The sequence below is a fragment of the Coccinella septempunctata genome, chromosome 5, assembly GCF_907165205.1.
Source record: "Coccinella septempunctata chromosome 5, icCocSept1.1, whole genome shotgun sequence".
NCBI lineage: Eukaryota > Metazoa > Arthropoda > Insecta > Coleoptera > Coccinellidae > Coccinella > Coccinella septempunctata.
The window spans coordinates 22,952,439-22,973,950 of NC_058193.1; the positions used below are offsets into that span (position 1 = coordinate 22,952,439).

The 21,512-nt window shown below is 34.9% G+C and overlaps 1 protein-coding gene across 3 annotated transcripts in view; it reads left to right on the forward strand.

Annotated features, from left to right (window-relative positions):
- Nucleotides 1-21,512, forward strand: part of LOC123313162 (serine/threonine-protein kinase NLK) — a 127,204-nt gene that overhangs the window by 93,008 nt on the left and 12,684 nt on the right. For all 3 annotated transcript variants that reach the window (XM_044897904.1, XM_044897903.1, XR_006537726.1), the window contains exons 2-3: nt 8,318-8,447; nt 8,535-8,590. In XM_044897904.1, the coding sequence (XP_044753839.1) occupies nt 8,318-8,447; nt 8,535-8,590 (186 nt within the window). The remainder of the gene's footprint in view (nt 1-8,317; nt 8,448-8,534; nt 8,591-21,512) is intronic.

A 21,512-nucleotide genomic window follows, 5' to 3' on the forward strand; every position in this document is an offset into this window, starting at 1 on the left:
ATTCATTAGTTTCAAAGGATCTTCTTCAAGCTCGTCATGTACAAGCACTAAAAAATTCTAAAATTCCGCAATGGGAAATTCAAACTGGCAACAAAGGATACAAATGTTTTCCAGAGTCTTTTTATTTTTAGTGATACATTTCTGCCTTACCCTAATAGAGGTAAAGAAATACAATTTAGTTTCAACATATTTCGAGAACGATTCTTAACTGATTATCATCTACACCTCGAATCGGATGATGATCTTGGAGCTCTGTATTATTAACTCTGGATATCAGGATTAATTTCTACAATCCAAATTCCTATAAGCTATGTGTAGCTATTGACCCTCGAGGAAATGCGTAGTCGGTCTGTACATGTTGATAATGCAATTATTATGAATTATCGACCATCCGTATTAGGCTCGCATGGACACATCAATTTCAGAAGCATATGCTGTCTGCATATGCGATATTATGGGGAAATCATGCATTACTCCAAACAATGGTACATTTTGCCATACACCTCGCATAGAAATAATAACCTTCGGTCGACATTGGTAGAAAACGTTGGTATTTACTCCATCATTCAGTGTATAATCAGATGATCATTGTGCTGAAGTGATAATAAAATTCCTAATGAATTTGCAAAGGTTTCAAATTTTCTTCTATTTATCCAATCAGAAAAGATCGAATTTTGCTTTGAAAACCTACCATTGGAATAGTAATTTCTCAAAATTTTCATTTGAAAAAAAATCGAAAAAACTTTCAAAATAACGAATCATTGCTAAAGTAGATACTAGATGCTAATACGAAACTAGATCATTTGTGATCATAATTATCGAAAAGCCACGTGAAACACACCTTTTTATGGCTGAAGCAACAGTTTGGTTTCTTTCACAATATTGACCCATTCTGTTTTTGAATGTGAATAAAAATTGAATCTTGAGATGTCCTTATTTCCCCAACTATCAAGATGTTTTTTTTTTTATGAAATGGCCTCTGTCGATACGTTTTACCCATTCAAAGAAGTCACCTACTAAATTCGTCTAAATTATTCCAAACAAAAATAGTGGCCACCACAGTATTCTTTTTGTTCAAAATTTGCAACATACATTCATAGTCTTGGTATTCATGGTAGCACTACTGAGGTTTTGCCTAACAATAATTTCACAAGCAGCTTCCATACGATATGTGAATTTTTCAACATTGTTTTTACCGAGGTTTTTACCTTACCCACCTTCCCTGATAGTCATTTGTTTTAGAATAACCACAGGCAATTATTCAGATAGTCTCGAATGTGCAGAACCATTGATGAAAGACGTTTCGCTCATCTGGTTCATTTTCCTGTGGACAGCGTCGTTTTCCAGTCAATCCATTCTTTGAAATTTGATGAAATTGCATTTAACTTTAGGAGATGATATATCCGCCATCTTGAGTATTTTATGTAAGCCTTCTTCGATGAAATGATTCATTTTGATGAGTTAATTCTACCCATACATTAACTGTTCAATTAATTAATTAATTAATCTGTGGTTATACCATGTGTAAAAAAAGACTGATCCCTGTGTGAATATAAGGGATTATTAGCAGTACAAATTAATTCCTTATTAGAGTTTTGTGAAATTCTAGAATTCGTTTTCTCAGATTCTTAGTAGTATTGTTTTTTGTGCCAAACCTGGTAGTTACTCTCAATTCTTCCTCATCTTGGAGCTGTGTTCTATACACGTATCCAAAGGAAAACATCTAAAGGTGTCAAGTCTGGGGAGCGTAGTGGCCATTTAATTCGTCGTGATCTGTCAGTCATGGCCTGTTCACACTGTATTATATTCTAAATTGGTTCATATCTTCTTTCTTTGTCAACTATTTCCATGAACTTTCAAAATTGTTCGATGTTACCATTATTGATACTAGTTTTCTCCAAATCGGCATCCTAGATTTGAAGATATTACTTTAAAATTTTTCTTCATATGAGAGTGACATTGAATTTTTCCATTTTTCCATTTAAAAAAAATATGTACCTATTTGAATTCACCATTTCTCTACCTTCTTGAGAATAACATTCATGGCTAAGTATTACTGAAGATTCTTTCAAAAATATGTATAGCCAAAAATCCCCTTCTCAATTCAAACCTGTATTCAAGAATTTGTAATAAAATCACAAAAACGAAGAAACCTCATTCTCAAGAAAATATTTGGCTGAACTGTTTTATGTGGGCCACCCTGTAAAATGTTAACAACTTGCCTAGGTCAATTGTTACTCTCCTGTTAAGCTATCACAGCGAGTATTAAAAGGACAACACGTTGCATGAGCTCAGCTCTGACAGTTTCATTAATGTGATTTTCGTATGCATTATTTCCGAATTTTCGAACTTGAAAATGGATTCAAAGCGAAAGCAAGGAGTATAAATTTCAGCACACATTGTTATCAAAATCAATTCATCGTTGGTAGTTTCGGAGAAAAGCTAAACCAAGATGAACCAAAATTGAGTCTCAGGTAGTATCACGTATTCCAGTAATGGATTCATTTTCTATCCAACCTCAAACACTACTTTGGGACATCAGGCCACATCCGTCCCTTTGTTTCCCACAGTCTGGCTTCTGGTTCTCGATGCAATCGGACGTTCCTAGAGTTAGTACGAACAGGACTACTTTTTGTGACCGCTGGGTAATCTTACCTGCTCGGAAAAATTCGCCCAACTAGTCATCAGCAACCATTAGATATCGTAGTCTGAATCTAAATAATAAACCATTGTACGCCCTCTATTAATAATTACGGGTTCGTGAGGAACTTACGTTCAGAATACGTGATTGATGTTTGTTCGGGGTTTTGAGTTGATTTCTTTGCCTGATTCACATTTGCTCTTGTTCCTCTCTTCCACCGCTATGATTATACATTATTTGTAACTCAAAGATGTGCAATCTAAAGCTAGGTACAGACATGCAACAATTCTGGCTGCAAGTCCTTGTTTCATGTCTGTATGTCAAGTTTTTAAATACTCAACATCCGAGGTAAATTCCCTCGAATTTCAATTGAAAATAATCAGAATTCTAACGAATTGAATATTGCATTACCTTATCAAAAACTCTCTGAAATGATCGGCTTGCTGTGTAGAAAATACATTTTTCCCTTTATGTGACAACCGTCCTTGACCAGAATATCCCATCATACTCCTGCATTCTGCTTCATTGTTATAGTTTATCGACAAACTCCCCAACAGCTATCAAACGCTATCCTGGGGGTTAACCAAGGACTTTTCGAACATATATCTTAATTGCAGTTAGGAAAAACCTTGAGATAACGAAGAGCTATTCTCGAGCCAAGGTAAAGTATATCATAAAAGCAGCCGGTTCAAGATTATCCTCGAGTGAAGGACGAGGTCGATGGAAATGGTGAAAATATCTCGAAAACTCATTGTCGTTGCTCGTTGCGAATCATAAAGCGGATCCACCGAATGAATGCAACAACTTATACTTAATCTTTCGATGTTTTCATCCTTGATTGTATCTAAACATAGATTAGAATAATGGATCTTGATGCGGTTTCTGAATCAGAGCTTTCTCACTCTGGTATTTTTTTTATATTCGACAAAGAACCTCGGCGTTGATACTATTTTGCTCCAGATTCTTCAATCTCAACGCTGTTGCGAAATCATAGTCTATTTACGAGGAAGTATTGATATCTAGTTAGCCTAGACCAGTTCCATGCATAAAAAAAATAATGCGTTACCATAGCAACGAACAATAACTCATTAGAAGTGTCAGTGTGAAGTTTGAGGTCAAAAAAGTAAACCAGAGTTACGCAATAAATTCAAAGAAAGAAGATGTCCAACGAAATTGTCAAATCGAAAAATTGGAGTATCGAGCCATCATCAAGTACCTGTATTTAAAAGGGTTAAGAGGTAAGCAGATTTACGAAGATATGCTGAATACCCTTGGTGATGAATGTTCTTCGTATGCGACCGTGAAAAATTGGACTGCAAGCTTCAAAGGAGGTGAAATTTCCATTGAAGATCGTGAAGGCCAGTTTCTGTGTCAGTCCCTAAAAATATCGATGCAGTTTATGACATGATTTTATCAGACCGTCGAATTGGGCTAAAACGGATATCTGAAGCACCGAATGTTTCATACGAACGCGTTCATCATATAGTTCACGTCGATTTGGACATGAGAAAAATTGCTGCAAAATGAATCCCCAAATGTTTGAATGTTGACCAAAAGCGTGCAAGGGTAGAAGCATCGCGTTCAATCTGTGCTCGATTTGAAAACGATGTAGACTTCTTAAACCGAATTGTTACTATGGATGAGACTTGGGTACATTTCTACGATCCAGAAACAAAGCAACAATCGATGGAATGGCGACACTCTGGTTCTCCAAGACCTAAGAAGTTTCGTGTCCAAAAATCTGCTGGAAAAGTTCTTGCTTCAGTTTTTTGGGATTGCCATGGAGTAATCATGATTGATTTTTTGGATAATGGTAGAACAATAACCGGAGATTACTATTCGACATTACTGACCACTCTACGGGAAAAAATTGAAGAGAAAAGACGCTGAAAGCTATCCAAAGGTGTTTTGTTTTTGCAGGACAACGCCCCTGCACACAAATCTCATGTTGCCATGCAAAAAATTCGTGATTTAGGGTTTGAACGAGGGTTTAAATTACTAGAACACCCCCCTTATTCACCAGATTTGGCTCCATCGAACTATCATGTCTTTCCTCAACTGAAAAAATGTTGAAAGGTCGTAAATTTTCTTCCAACGAGGAGGTAATAAAAGCTGTGGAGGTCTGGTTTGCAGAGCAAGAAGAAACATTTTTTTTGGAAAGGTCTAGAGACGTTGCAGGTTCGCTGTAATAAATGTATCCAATTAAGAGGAGAAAATGTTGAGTAATATAGTTATTTAATCAACTAGGTTATTAATAAAAGCGATTAATGTTCGAGATCATTGATCGCTCAATTAATAAACGAGTTGATTACAAGATTTTTCCGTCGACCACATTTTGAATTGAATGTGAATTCTTGATTGCAAAAATTTTCTATCGATACCTAGTCAAATTTGACACCTTATAAATTTTCTATGTTCATATCGGAATGTTGAAATTTATGGGGCCGATCGAACAATGTCCATAGAGGGCATATTCGAATTGTGACATTTTGAGTAATTCACATTGATATCATTCCCTATAATATCCGTTAAAGAATGTGTAGTGCTGATGGAAGCTGGAGTTGTAGTACCTACATAGATATATTGGTTTATCTCTAACCTAAACTAACCATCATAATGTTTCTTCAACCTCCACTATTCATTTCTTCTCAATTCACCCGCTAGGTACCACGAAAATCAATGCGACATACAAATAAAATAATTATTTGGGAAGCTGCTGAATACTTCTATGTTCGATTACCCATGACAATATTGCATTAATAGGAAATTAACCAATAAAAGGGTTCATTAACAGATAATTTCTATTATTAAGAGGTCGGCGGAAAAAATATTTTGACATTGAAATTTTGTTTGGTTCTGTAGTAGACTTAGAATTTTTCAATATATCCTCGTAACCTCTACTATTGTAATAAATAGCAAATATGTATTGGTTTACAAAACCATAATTTAATCGAGTGTTCAATTTCAGTTTTTATCAAGTAGACGGCATATCTCATCTCCAATAGGTGCAATAAGGTGCAATATGCAATGTATTCAAATGACTAATTCCCGTCTTAATTCTGCTGAGGTACCAAACGAGCGAAAAATGCACGACGAGCGTTCGGGATCACGTAAACATGAAATAAACAGCTGCCGGCTGAACGAAACAGCGAAATGCGATTATGTATATGCGATATTATTTTTAGTATTTTGGTGGAAGGATGTTGAACTTGATTTCGAAAACCCGTGACGCTGGAGTTCAAGGTGGTTTGTTATGATTTCTTTGTTCGTTTATCGAAATAATCGTAGTAATTAAAGGCGCGATGTTCACGTACGTATGGTTATCTTATCGAGGAATAGGAGAATAATGCTCACATTCTTTCAGGTTATTCCAATGCTAGAATGAATTTTTATAGTAGAACATTCGTGTAATGATCACCATCTGAGCATAAATTTTGGTTAACCCTTAATTTGATTCCGTATCCTATGAGATACACCATATTCACGCAAGTATTCTTCTGTGTAGAGGGCTGCATCAGGTTGCATAATGTAGTACCTATATTATATATATAGACCTCATTACATTCAAACCCACAACTATTTCCGCCATGCATGTTTGTTGAAAATACAGTGTCATTATAGTAAGTAATGTTGGTTTTTTATAAATGCTCTTGCCAAATTAAGGGTTAATTCTATTCTAAAATGACTCTTTAGCATCGCGTTCGAATATACAACATGCTCAGCTACTTAGCTTTCCGAAAAAATGTTACAATATTCCGTAGTCTTCAAGGCCAGATGTTTTGCAACACTAATGCATCCAATTTTTTTAAGTATCTCTATCATGTTCTTTATACGTGTAGTGGTGAAAAGCTGATGATTAGTTTAAATCAATTCAATTTGGTTCTTTAATTCATTCATACATATAAAACTGTAACTAGGCAATTTCAAAAAGAAGCAGGCAAATAGTCCTCTGAATACACCACTGTTTCCAAATGCCTACTCTCAAATTACAAATAGTTGGGGAGCCCACGATCCTAAATCGGGATACTACTTATGCTTCGTGGAGACATTTGACAGTTTGCGTGTTTTGGCTGGATCTTCAAGATGGTAGAATAAAATTTTTGTTCGAACGTCTCTGATTTTCTGAGGATATATATGTTAATTAATCCCGAAAGAAGGTACTTTTCAAGAAACTGACAATTCGGACATGACGCAAGGTCACAGCGGTCCCTTGAAATGCAAAAAAAATCGTTAGTTGTATATACTCGAGCGGGTCAGATTTTCATCATACAGATGGTTAATCTCGGTATTGCAGACGTGTTTACCCATCAATGTGACACTAATCATGGGAAGGGTTCTCAATCTGACAGTTTGAAGATGATAACAATGCATTTTTTCAAATGTCTCCCTTCCTGTACCTCTAATCGCTTTTGTATTCATTATGAAAGTTCTAAATAATAAAATTCTATACAACTTTTGTGTGAATCAATTTCACATATCTACTCTTAACCGTTTTCGAGCTAGAGAGTGCGAAAGGGCAAGGTCAATGTAGAATCCCAGTCTAATGTACATACATTCATCCCCATAAAAACGTTTGAACGTAGAAAAAATTGCTTTGGACGAAAATGTTAAGCTCTACAACTTTTATAATAATTGCGAAACCGATTCGAACAGGAGAGGATCGATCGAAGTCAAAAAAACTTATTTTTGTGAGCTTTAAGGCGAATTTTTATTGTTTCGGCTTGCTGAAACTGTCAGATAATTTGATCTTATGCGCCTAAGTTTAAATCATTCTCCTGGTCCAAAATTTCTAAGAGTTATCGACCGATCGAACACTGCTGATCACCCTGTATACCCAGGAGAACTTAATGACTATAAAAAATTCACTCTTCTGAAACTTACTGTTGAGATGAAATCATCAGCGAAAAGCAAAACTTACCCCCAGTTTCACAAAGCTTGATCGGGGAATCAACGCTTGATTGACGAATAAACGTCAATTTGTTTCCAATCGACAATTAAATCATGACCATTCCAAATATCATTGTCAATCAAATTATGATTTGTATTCGTTCATTCAATGATTCCCAATTTCCAATTGCTATTTCTTCCGTACATTCAGAAATGAAAAGGTTTCAGTGATTTCGTTTTAGAAATCGAGTGACTGTCAAATCGTTTATCGAGCAATCAAAATTTTGGGAAAGCCTCTACTAATCTCTCATTCATTTAGAGATTTTACGATGACAATGTGTCATATGCGATTGGTGCAGTCTAGGTGTTAAATGACCATTCCCAACAGGGTTCAACTTTGTTACCATGTACTCTTCCATTAGAACCTACGTACTGTAAGCATCTTTTGGGAATGAGATATTTCCCTCGTTAGTTCTGGTTTGATGTTCATCGAGAGTATAGATAGACCTTCGTTGAATCGATTGAATCAATATACGAATTGTTCCAAAAAGTGCATTTCATTAAGAACCAAACAAACCTAATTTCCAAAACTTACCTGAAATCAAATAAATTACTGTGAAGAGATCAACATTCTCACTTCTAGTTTGAGCTATTTTTGGGTGCGGTGTACAAAAACATATATTACTTGCTGAAGCAGCCGACATAAAATTACCACAGTTCAGAGAAGCTCTAATAATTTCATGGATTTAATCTAGAAATCAGTATGCTTAACAACCATTTCTCTTACAGGGCCGTAACAGATCCCAGAGATGGAAGGCGAGTAGCCCTGAAGAAACTGCCAAATGTGTTCCAGTCCTTGGTGTCATCGAAACGAGTGTTTAGAGAACTGAAAATGCTGTGTTACTTCAAACATCAAAACGTGAGTATTATTCAATAGTGAATCGAATCAACTACAGTTTATATCGTTTTCGGATTATTCAACCGCAATTTTTGTAATTTTTTGCAGGTTCTTTCAGCTTTGGATATTCTACAGCCTCCCCACATAGACTTTTTTCAAGAAATGTATCCTTTTCATTTGATATACCTGCATTAATTGTTGGAAAGTTGAGTTCACTTGTTCATCATTTGAAACTATGTATACAAATTTTTTTTAATACACTTCGAACAAACTGTTTTTTAAGGGGTTACTTTATAAATCATACCAAAGAATGTGTAAAGACAAAATTTGGCTTCAAAAACTATCGAGAGTATACGTCATAAATTGAGGATGTTATACACTTTACGACTGAAAGTGCAGACGGCTTCACGTGAATATTTGTGGAAAAACCATTTTCTAAACTGAAATTTCGTAATATTTTTTTTAAACTTACATACCAACGACAATCGTTGATTTAAATCTCGCTACAGAATCAAGTTTCTCAAACTGTGGTATATGACAGTTATCACTTTAGGAATTCCTTGATACCTGAGCTATTGATGGGTTTGGTTCAATTTTGGATTCAGTGTTCAAATATGTTGGCACAACACATCGTTGTATGTTATAAACCTTGTTTTTTCATTATCAGTTTTCTGGATCACCCTCCATTGCGGGATTAAATTTAAAGTTGGAAAACCAACTGATCGATATGACACAAAAACTCTCATCGTGTAGCTCGTCGTGTAGTCAAGGTCACATTGATCCCTTTTACCTATAAAATAGCACTTCTAGCTCTGAAATCTCTCTCCATAAATGGAGATATCATATAATAGTTAAAGTTTTTGTAATTATCTGAGAATAACCCTATACAGACAGATTTTGAAGAATAAGCATGTTGAATTCGCTGCAAGTAAAATTCAGAAGTTTGGCTAGTAATTCTTGGGAATATACCCCTTGAAAACTGCGATACATGTATGTCATGATTGTGAGACCAATAATCACTTATGGTGCAATAGTCAAGTTTGCCAAAACACAGTAGGTACAGCTGTAGAAAAACAAAAGATAGCATTTGTATCTCAGAAACTATGAGAACCTGCCCAACTAGGTCACTTTATTATTACCTCTTTAGCTAGCGATAGATTAACCTAGATAGCACTCCTTAAGTCTTCCTTTTCGAAGACTATAGAAGGGGTTTTATGTTCAATTTCATCAGCCTTTTCATTGCCGAGGCTATATTGTCCTGGCATTAGAGAGTTAGATTCCATAGTTATAAGTGTTGCTATGTTAAGCTGGCAATCCAATGAATGAACCCAAAAAATCGTCCTTTGATACCACGAGTAGGTTAACTTATGAAGGATACGAGTGTATGTCCCTTTATTTTGGACCTGTGCAGACCTTAGAACATAGATACATGGAATGGAAAATAAACATTCCAAAGACTGGAGTGAGATAGTTGCTTAGTGTCGCCAATCACAATGGGGAATCAATTTAGGTTATCACTGCAAGTTGAAACTGAATAATTATGAGTTTCATTCATGATTTTTTCAAATGCACCGCGGAAACTATTCAAAATCATTCTTCAAATATGGGGTTTTAAAATTTAAATCGCTTGGTTTCAAGTTTACGATTTGGCAACAGCGCCTACTAGACAATAAAAAGAACAATGTCGGATCAGCTTGTTTATAAAATAACAGCTGTTGATTTACAGGCGTATACTTACTGGCGAACCTCAACTGCAACCGGCCATAAAAATCCCATAAAATTTTACGACCTTCCTTGTTCATCGCGGACAGCCATCTCATCAAGATAATGTATTTGTTGTCCTTTATTATCAAGGCATATTTCAGTCGATGTTGCCAATTTGTGCAATCGAAATGAAACGCTTTAAATTTAAAATACCCATTTTTATTTTTCATTTTTCAGTGCTTAAAATATTTTTTTTTGGGAAACGGTTCAAATGGTTATTTCAAAATGTGACGTTTCAAAGATATTTCATAAAAAATACATCATTTTCGTCGGGAGGAGTATTCCTTATTTTGATAGTTGATTCAGACATCATTGTCACATCAATCTATGTTCTAAGGTGCAGACTTGGCACAATGGCTTTGGCTCCACCGTGAAGGGCCAGCTATGAATGAGGTTTCTTTTCAAACACTTTTGGGTGCAAACATAGGCAGCCATTATTTTCCCTGTAAATCCGGGAATTCCCTATAGGTGTGAGGAGCTATAATTTCGGCCCTAAACTCCTATACCACTTCCGTGTAACCCCTTGAAACAGACTATCACATCATATGGAATATGTTTATCGAGCATACTTAAAATAATCCAACAACTATGACTGGGTGTGCTTAATTAATGTCACTCTTGGAGAAACGAGGTCGAAATATTTTCCACCGGGAAGCCATGGGAAGTTAAGCATGAGCTCAGTGGACGTGACCCAAGTTATAGTCAGGAAATTAAGATTGTCATAAAACATGAGAAATATAAACCTTCTTATCAACTCCAGACCTTATTAACTCCACGGGTCCTTTATGAACGCGGTAGTCATAACTACCGAAGTTTTTCGGCCTCTTCTGTTCCGCGATCTCCCATACTTCTCTGCATTCATTCTATAGCCATGAATGGATTAAATTATCAAACCAACGGTCGGTATTGTGCATCGTCTGTATCGAACATCAAATAATATCGGGGGGGGCCCCGGTTATTATTTGATACGAGCAAAAACCCCGAACCGTGCTATCTAGATTATGGATCTTGAGTGTCACAATGTGAATGAACCAACCATCGGGATCGCTGGCTTAATAGCCAATTAAACGTTAACGGAAGTTGTAAATTAAAAACTCCGGGTTAGACTTTTCACGACGAGCAAGGTTAATTTTTCGAGCAGGGGTTAAATAACTCCGGAAAAATTATATTGACTGGGCCGTGAAATATGGTACCGCTGGAATCCGACAATAAGGAACTCTCTAACTCCATGATGGGGGTTTTTCTTATGAAATATCTTAAAAACGTCTTATTTCAATCTTTGTCCTCGGAAATTATACCTTCACCCACTGACCCCTGCTAAATAACTCATCCTAGTGAATATCATGTGATTCAGTTTCTAGTTCAATTATGGATTTTCAACGGCCGCTTCAATTCAATGGACGAGTTCAGAATCGTTCGCCAACCTTGTAAATAATAGAAAAAACTCTTTCAATGGAAACGTATTTTTTTTTAATTCATATTTGTGCCTTTCGGTTGCTTTCGTCATTTTACAATCCTTGGAATGTCCTCGGCTCTTAAATCCAAGTGATATAAAAGAAAATTAATATTGAATGTTCAAGTTGAGTTTTGACATTATTCAGGCGTTTTTTTTTTCCTGTTTCGTGTATTATATTTATGGTTTCATCACAGAACGCCTCAACTACTAATGTGTTCTGTGATGAAACCATAGTCTAATAATCAATTAATGATCGGTCTATGGAGAAACCATAAATATAATGCACGAAACACCAAAAAACGCCTGAATAATGTCAAAACTCACCTTGAAAATTCAATATAAATATTCTTTTTTATCATTTAGATTTGAGAGCCGGGGATATTCCAAGGATTGAAAAATGATGAAAGCAACCGAAAGGCACAAATATAATTTTAGAAAAATATGTTTCCATTGAAAGAGTTTTTTCTATTATTTAAAAGGTTTGCAAACGTTTCTGAACTTGGATGTGTATCTTTTCAATAGTGAGAATCAAATTGAAGACGCCGATAACTCCGAAACTATCGATTGGATTGACTATCAACGGCGATTTCGAAACCTAATGCTTTTCTTGAAGTTTCAAATTCCTTATTCTTTTTTTCCAAAGTTATTGTGGTCCTCAGAATTAAAATTCCTCCTCAATGAGTCAAACCTAATCGTTTCGAATCATATTCTAAAATTACAGGCATTTGGGCTGAATGATAACGCACTTCATAGTACAAGCGCGGAATTTGAAATTCCAAGAGCTCCGTTTTTATTCCACCATTTGGCAATATCGACAGCATAAATTATAAATATGTAACAACAAATTTGTCACTTTGTTAAGTTAGACAAAGATAGCTTCGTTATATCAACAACTGTTATTTGGTAAACAAAACATAACCTCATCGTTTGCTTACATCTCATTCAGTGTTTCAGCAGTAAATTCTACGAAAGCGTTGAACCGAGCGTTGAACGGAAATGTAGAAAATATATTGTAATTGTCAATTTGAACATAAGTGATAGTTCTTACTGACAATTATACAAAATGATTGACAGTGCAAATCGACAATGAAATTTATAACTGCCAGCTCAAACTGGGAGTTGAACATAATTACCAGATCAAACTGGCAATTACTTACGTAAAGTTCCCAGTTACAATTATACATAATTGCCAGTTCAAACTGACAGTTATACATAATTTCCAGTCAGTTCAAACTGGCCATTATTCATAATTGTCAGTTCAAACTGACAATTATTTATAATTGTCACTAGAAACTGACAATTATACATAATTGCCACTAGGAACTGACAATTATACACAATTGCCAGTTTGAACTTATTGGAAATTACGTAGAACTGTCAGTTTGAACTGGCACTTATGTATAATTGTAACTAGGAACTGACAAGTATACCTACATAAGTAATTGACAGTTATACATAATTATACATAATTTCTGGCAATTATTTATAATTGTCAGTTCAATAATAATAATTGTCAGCTCCTAGTGACAATTATACATAATTGCCGTTTGAACTGACTGGAAATTATGTATAACTGTCAGTTCAAACTGGAAATTATGTATAATTGTAATTTTGAACTGATAAATATGTATGCTTGTTAGTTCAAACTGGCAATTATAATTTTTTCAGCGTTTGCATACAATTCTCTTTTTCTAGAAGCCATTTATGAAGAAACCTCAAGTTTTAAGGGCGTTTTTACCTCGGTTTTGACGACCTAGAAATAATAAAGCTGTTCGATATAGAAAAAACTGCATACAATTTGGAAACATTCAATAGTTGCAACAAATGTGAAAAATGGAATACAAATTCTTTATTCTAATATGCATTTGTAGTATAATAAGCTGGAATGAGGAAAATTCGCCATTTAATGAAAAAATAGCAAGAGTTTATAAATGATAGTGGTTCAATAATGCTTTTTCTTTCGATCCTAATACCAATACTGATCACAAATATTTAGAGACATTCGAGACGCCCAGTCCACTTTTGATTAACTTTCATATACCCTTATCAATCTTAAGTATATTTTCTTACCCCCCTCCGGTCAAGATACCTCAAAATTTTCCTACTGTGCCTATGTTGATGGTATTTCGCAAACCAGTTTGGGCACAGTTAATTAATATTTTCCCGTAGCTGTTTTATTCAACAGACATAATTTGTTTCGGTTGATGAAAAAATTGTAAAGTGTCTCTAAAAACATTCGTCGTCAAGTAGGATATGGAATTTTGAAAGTTTATATTCTCTGCCTTAACGTAGGTAACGTTCAGTCTCTATTATAAAATTTTGTAGTCATGTTGCGAATTTGATAAAACTGTCAACGTTTCAAATTGTGCGAGTATCTGCTAGGAGTTTTCCTTGAAAAGTTTCCATATCGAAAATTACGCTAGGAGCTAATATCATTGATATGTTTACATATGTTTCATTCTGGTACAAGCTAAGCGCCACGTTTAAACACAGGACATCAACCTTGAAAATTCCAAAGCCTATACTTCACGACTTATTTTTGAACGTACACTATATGGGCACCCCTCTCTCCCTCTCTCTTTTAAGATCTTTACTTTACATTATATCGAAATCCAAAAAATTTGTTTTTCACTTTGAATTCCCAATGTGTGATACAAAACTGATGAATTTCTTCAAACATTTGAAGTAATAGAATGAATAGAATCCGGAATTCCATATTTTGTGAAACTTGCTCTTAAAATCCAATACAGAACTAATCCATCCATATGGAGTTTGGTGTGGAGTGGTGCCGCAATTTTACGACGGCCTAGCAAGGGGGTGGAGAACAGAGACTCAGAGAGTAATCTCTCCGAAACGCGAGTAGGGTGTGACGTCATTGAACACGTGTGTGATACATTCGAAAAACGGCTGTTGCATGGTGTCGTTGAAATATTACAGCCATCAGCTATCTTTCTGATGGGCACACAAGAAACTTCAATGGCCAGTTGCACCCACTATTGATAAACATTATCACGTACATGGGGAGTGAGGGTTGTTGAGACACGGTTGCTGATGATATATCAAGCCCTCGGTTGATTAATTGTTTCAAATCCGATGATTGATTGCTTGTTGGTTTTCTTTTCTAGAAAAGCGATCATATATTAGTCTTTTTTTTTATATTTCGAAAATTCACTGACGCTAGAATTCTCAGTAATGTTTCGGATATATGAGTCCCACCAAAATCAGGAGGAAGAGGAAGAGATACTCCTTTTCGCTTTTCTAATAACTTCAGTAGATGAAGGAATTATAAGACAGCTATTTTTGGTGAATATGCTCAGACAGGACATTATTACATATGTATTTTGAATTTCACTTTTTATGTAGGAAAATGTTATACAGAGTGGCCCAAATTTGAGATATGACGTCATCGATTTGCCTCTATTCTAGTTCGAACTCGTCAAACGTCTTCGACCATTAAAAATAAGAAAGATATACTGAGCGGATTTCGTATTTGTCAAACACACACCGATTCGCATTTATCAATGAAGTTGAAAAATAATCGAACCGTTCTAGGTATGGCCTTATCGTGTTTTCACAGCTTATCGTTACAGATAATTCAGTTTTCTAAAGCAAACTGTAAAGATCGTCCTCTCCTTTTTACCGTATCAACTGGATTCCAGCAAAAAGAGTCGGCAGTGAAATAATGGGGTTGTTTTGAAAAAATAAGCATTCTGTGGCAAATATTCTAGAATTACGAGTATTTTATAATGTATAAACTGTTAACTGAATCTTTGGAACTGCTGCACAAAAATTAAGGAATTTAGAAAATTTTGTGGCCGCTTCAAAAGTTGCCGATTTTTATCCACCAAATATTCATTTTTTTTATGTTGGTACAATCAACTTCGATTCACCATCTGAAAATTTGTTTTGCAATAAGGCCTAAACGTAAACTTAGTCCCGGCTCGATCATAATTAGAATATTCAGAGTTAGAATTAGTCTTTCAATTCCTGATATACAGGGTGAGTCTTTGACTCGTACAAATATTTCAGTGGCCAAAAGAAACACTTTTTCCTATACCATTTTTACCGATTGGGTCCTGATAAAAAGATTTAGTCATTTTAAGTTTTCATAATGAGCTGTGCCATCTCTGGAAAAACAAATTTGCCTTGGGTACGTTCACAAACTTACTCCGAGAGTAGAGTATGAGTATGGCCATACTCAGAGAGCATACTCTGAAGAACTAAAAGTACGTTTGTGAACGCTTCGAGTAATCAGAGCTTACTCACAGCTTGCTCAGAGTAAGTTTGTGAACGCAACCCTTCACAATTTTTCAAATTTCACAGATACTTTTTAATTTTTGAACATCAAATTACTCGAAAACTTCGATTATACGAGAAAATATGAAGAATACTTTTATTTTACAAAACGTCCAAATATTCATTATATAGCATCCAACTCAGTTTCAAGAGTTGGTTTTAGAGTTCTTCGAATTTTTGCTATTTTTATGGTACATAATGGTCATAATGAGAAAACTGGAAGACGTGGATGATATCTTGTGTTCGAAATAAATTAATCGAATAAATGAAAAACTATATTCCGAAATTCATTTCATTCGATAAAACCATTTGTGAGATTTTTTAATGGTTTTTCAACACCCTGTATCTTTTAAACCGAGCCGATTCGGAAAATATGGTGAAGGACAAAAGTGTTTCTTTGTACTTCTAGAATCAAGTGTTGAAATATTCGAAGGTACATGATGATAAGATATTCTATGACGATAAGATATTCTAAAATCTTTCATACCTTCTTTTATTTGCTAATAATTTCCATGAAACATTGAGATGGGTCAATGTTATTGTGAATAAATACTATTTCTTTTCAAATCTGTCTCCTGGATTCGGAGATAAGCTTTTACCATTGCTTCGTATGGTAGCCATATCGAATTTTTTCTTGAAAAATTAAAGAATCATATTTGTATTCAACATTACAGTTAGTTCGTTCAGAATTGAATTGAAAAAAAGATTTTCGATAATACATAATTCTGAAAATATCCCCTGTCGATCATAATCGTTTTTTTCTTTCGCGACCGGCGAGACGTAGCAGGGTAGACAAATAGGCCATTTTCGGAACCCTCTAAATAAGCTGATTTTCCTACCTGCCTCGCCCACTACGAATTAGTATACAGACTAAACCAAAGTATTTCACTTATTTTAGATTCTGTACGTACAAGTTTCTCTAACTTTCGAAGCGCTTCGTACATGGTAATCTCCTATATTATGATTTCCCTATGAAAAACTCATTAAACATTTCCAAGATGGCTAACTCTTGAGTAATCCTCGTGCGATTGCCTCGTGCCTCTTCAATTTCTAAGAGAGAAAAGATGCTCCGCGGCAATCTACTTACTTATTTCTGTGAGAGTTCAAATTTCGAAGGTATTCTCTGAGCTCAACGCCAACTACGCGCCAGTAGAAACTAAATATACGGGAACGAAATGATCGGCTGCTGGAAGCTGGAATACCCGGTTCGGCGTCAGGGTGGAGGAGGGTGGTGCCCCTCGTCTGCCCCCAACTGTAACCGTTGGATTATGCATCCCATCCTGTTTTCTTTCCCCTTTCCCCCGAGCTCTTCCTATTAGTTTTAAATTTTTGCGACCTCGTACAGACGTCGAGTTCATTCACGGATCGAGGGGGGCTTTGATCGTATAATAGGGAACAGGTGGTTAAGTTTCAGATATCCATATATTGGTCCATCATAATAATGAACCTCTGGTGTATTGCACCATAAAAAATTTATCATAACACTGGAATTATGTCAAATAACATATCAGCCAGTATAAATCATGCTTTTTCTTGGAGGAACTTTAGTTAACTGATTGAAATATACTACAGAAATCATACAGGGTGTGAATGATTAGTTGCGAAACCATTTCAGGGGTGATTCCTTATCCAAAAAACAGTCTTTCATATTAATTTATTTTTGAGCTTCCGAAAGTTGGCACCTGAAAAGCAATTTTTAATTTTTTTTCTATAAAAAAACAGAAAATTGACAGAAATGAAACTGAGCAGACATTCTAGAAAAACTAGAGGCAAAAAAAAAATTTTTGGTAGTATTCCCATATAATGTCAGCATGATATCCGCCTTGTAGGTAAATTTGAGATCAAAGATAATTCCTGCCATATGACTAAGTACCTGTTGTAATATGTTGTAATTTCTCGATAACCGTTACTTTTAGCAAGAAATTACAAGAGACCTTATTTTTTCATAATTAATCTAGCTATCAAAAATTATTTTTCCAATGTTATAATATGAATAAGAAAAAAGTTTCTAGCGAAACGAATTTTAGGGGTGCTTTATCTACCCTTTGCAATTATAGAGGAACCTCCCCCTTTTTTTTAATGCCTTCTTCTGCAAAATTTTATTTCGGTTAGTTCTCTCTAGTTTCTAAAAAAAAATTAAGAATTTCTTAACATCTTTAGGGGGCCATTATAAGCTCTATAAGCAGGGGCTGCTCACAAAAATTCATTAAAGACCCACACTACTTTTTGACCAGGAATTACTTGAATATTCTCTTAACTATTTATTAACAACCTCTCTATCATCCTAGGAAATGATATTTCCGAGATTTCTGAAATATTTGTGATATTTACTATTATTTCAGATTGAATAATAATTCATGATTATGTTGCCGATATTTCAGAAATATTACTGATATTCCTGGAATATTTTCGATATTTCTCGATTATATGAACTAGTGAAGTTTGTACATATATTTATGAAATATTTCTGGTGTTGCTGATATATTTCCGAAATTTCTAATGCATATTTCTGATATTTCCAATAATTCTCTAATATTTCGTAATATTTCGGATTGACCTTGAAAGAAAAATAATTTATACCATACATGTATTTCCGATATTTCTGATGATATTTCTCAAATATTTCCCTAATTTTGGATATCAATCCTGAATTTGTAAACTTTTTTCCGAAGTGAAAAACCTCTCGATACATCCCTTAGATTCAGATCGATTTTCAGCAGAGTTGAAAACATCAAAAAAACATATACAAAAGTCTTGTCTCCGAAAATTTTGTTTCGTTAAATTAGAAATTTCTCTTTCCATTATAATGATGGATAAATATAATACTTTTGACTGCAAGAGCTCAGCAGAATTAGTTTTTTAATAATGAAATTCCAAATTTTGTTTTTGTTGTGGCAAATTCAGATGCCAGGTTCTCTGGCTCATTTAACTTTGTTTTTACAATTCTGAATCGAAATATTGAAAGAATGAATTCAATAAAAAATAATAAACCTCTGTGAAAACATAAATATTTGCTTGTTTCAGGTAGAACGTAGGGTTTTTTCATTAATTTAAGCTGATATTAAGATAAAATCAGCTAGAGAAAATTCACTTGTAATGTAATGTAATGTTCATATTTCATAACATACTTTTAGAGAGTAATATCCACTTTTTTCTCCCCAGCCAGGAACTTTTTGTGGTCTGCCGATGGGGGTATAAAAATATGAATAAGAATTCTTGTTTTGTTTAAAAACTTTTTTTTATTTCCTTTATGCTACGTGTTACGAAAAATGTTGAACAATTATCTCTAATGCACCAGGAAAATCAAAATTCCAAAAAAATTCAGTAGACAGATTTTATTGCTTCATTTGATCTGTCGACACTTCACACTGATTCACTCCAAAACTTTAATTTTTGGGAAAAATAAATTTCCATTGTCCAACCTGAAGAAATAAGGCAAATTATACAAGAAACAAGAATTGGAACGATAGGTTAAAGATCTTAACCACTCGTCAAGTAGTCATAGAGTCAAGTAGAGGGTTAGTGGTTATATTTATTGAGGTATTACAATTTGTTTTACAATCTTGTTTGCGCAGGTTCTTCATTGGAATTTGGAATCTATAACCCAATTACTTTTCGATTTCGATTTGGAATATTTAGAGGTGAATAAAGACTTTTTCCCATGTTTTTCTTATGGAAGATTTCATTCAATAATGTAAATCGAGACTTCTAGTCATCAGTTTTCACTGTCAAGTGAGTACGTGTTCCTAGCAGAAAAATCTGACGAAATACGAGTAGAATCAGATCTCTGGTTTCCCACGATACTACTGCTAGCCAGCTGTGTCGTATCGGCCGGTAGTACCTCAAGTACCGTCGTGCGCTACCGCCTGTCGTTGGCGTTTTTAAAGGGAATCTCTTCAGCACGTAAGTACCGTTTTAGGAATTTAAATTCCACTGGGTTTTCGTCGGAGAATGAGAATGCCCGTTTCTTTGGCAGCTTTGACCAATACACTACCTTTCATTCCATTGAAAGTTTGTTCGGCATTGTTCGAAGGAGGTGTTCTCAAAAAGTATTATTGACAAGTACCGATTATATACCTAACTCATATGATTGTCTGGAGTAAGACTTCAGGGTTTCTTTTTGAAGAGAAATCCTTTGTGATGGGTGGTTATTTCTTAAAGAAGCGTCAAACCATCCATTATTCGAATGATTGGTAGGTAAATTTTTTTGCAAGGGTTCGAGAAAGTACAAAGTTTCCGGGTTCTACAAAGCTTTAAACTTAAATTAGTTTTGACCGATAATCATTTTAGACTTCACAGAACTAGAGTCGGCGATCGGGATCATCCTAATTCAGATGAACAAATCGTATCTTATAAGGATGTAATTTATGTTGTTTAAGGATTCTCATGATTGTTGTGCGTGAAAAACCAGATACATCGGACAATTTCGTAGTACTATAATTCGGATCCATTGCTACATGACCTAAGACAGCCACGTCCCTCGCTTCGTCACTTTAATGCACTCTCTTTTTGTTTCCGACCTAACCACTAGCGTCAAATTTCGCAACCAGTTGCACAGATACATTTTTTCCAGGATGTCGTTCGTTAAATAAAGACGCTATTTTTCAAGCAGTGTCGTTATTTCTAAAAAATAATTTTATTATGAAAGGGTGAAAACCTTTGACACACTTTTAAACTTCTTAATGATTCACGATAGAGTGAGGTAAATCAAAAACATGGTCCTTCTACTTTTTTGGACAAAAAATTACATTGCTACTCTCATTAATTTCGCTACCGTAGATTCGGGTGACTTGGGACGATTGTTGAATTCAACTTGTCATCTTTTCAAAACAGTGACCTATTTTTATCTGAAGAAGAGGTTCGAATATGCTTAATGACTCAGGCTACTGATTAGGATATATACCATGCTTCAAAATTCGAATATACATTTTGAAAAAAATTAAATATACTTGTCCCAAGTCACCCACCGATTTGGGAGGCCTTGGACACAAGTTAAAATCTATTGATTTCTCAACTCTCAAATAAAATTGGTGCTTGGGACGGTGTATTGTTTTGAAAAATTAGAATTTGTGATTATATAGTTGAAATTCGGTAAGGAAATTAAATGATGAACTCCTATTACAGCGAAAGTAAATATATTGCAACTCAAATGTAAAAAAACTAAACAAATCTAAGGAACGTTGATTTCTTTCATTCTTTGGTGATTTCTTTGTGGAAATAACGTAAATAATAATATCCTGCGAAAAATCGGCATATTTCCTGCTGCCAATGCGCCGCTTGTATCTATTCGGCATTGTCCCAAGTCACCCTTTGAAACAACAAAATAAATTAATGAGATTCGTGTTGACGTTTGATTTGTAAACAACCTTGTTTCATGAAATATCTAATATCCTAATATCCCACGTATCCAGAAAAAAAATTACATATACAAATTGAAACACGTGTACAGGACACTAGAAAGTATAGGGGCCATAAAAAAGGCGCTTTTACTCTCCTGAATTCGTTAATTTTTCCTGTCAATTCAAACGCTCTGGTCACGGCAAACTCAACTGGAATTAATTGTTAAACTA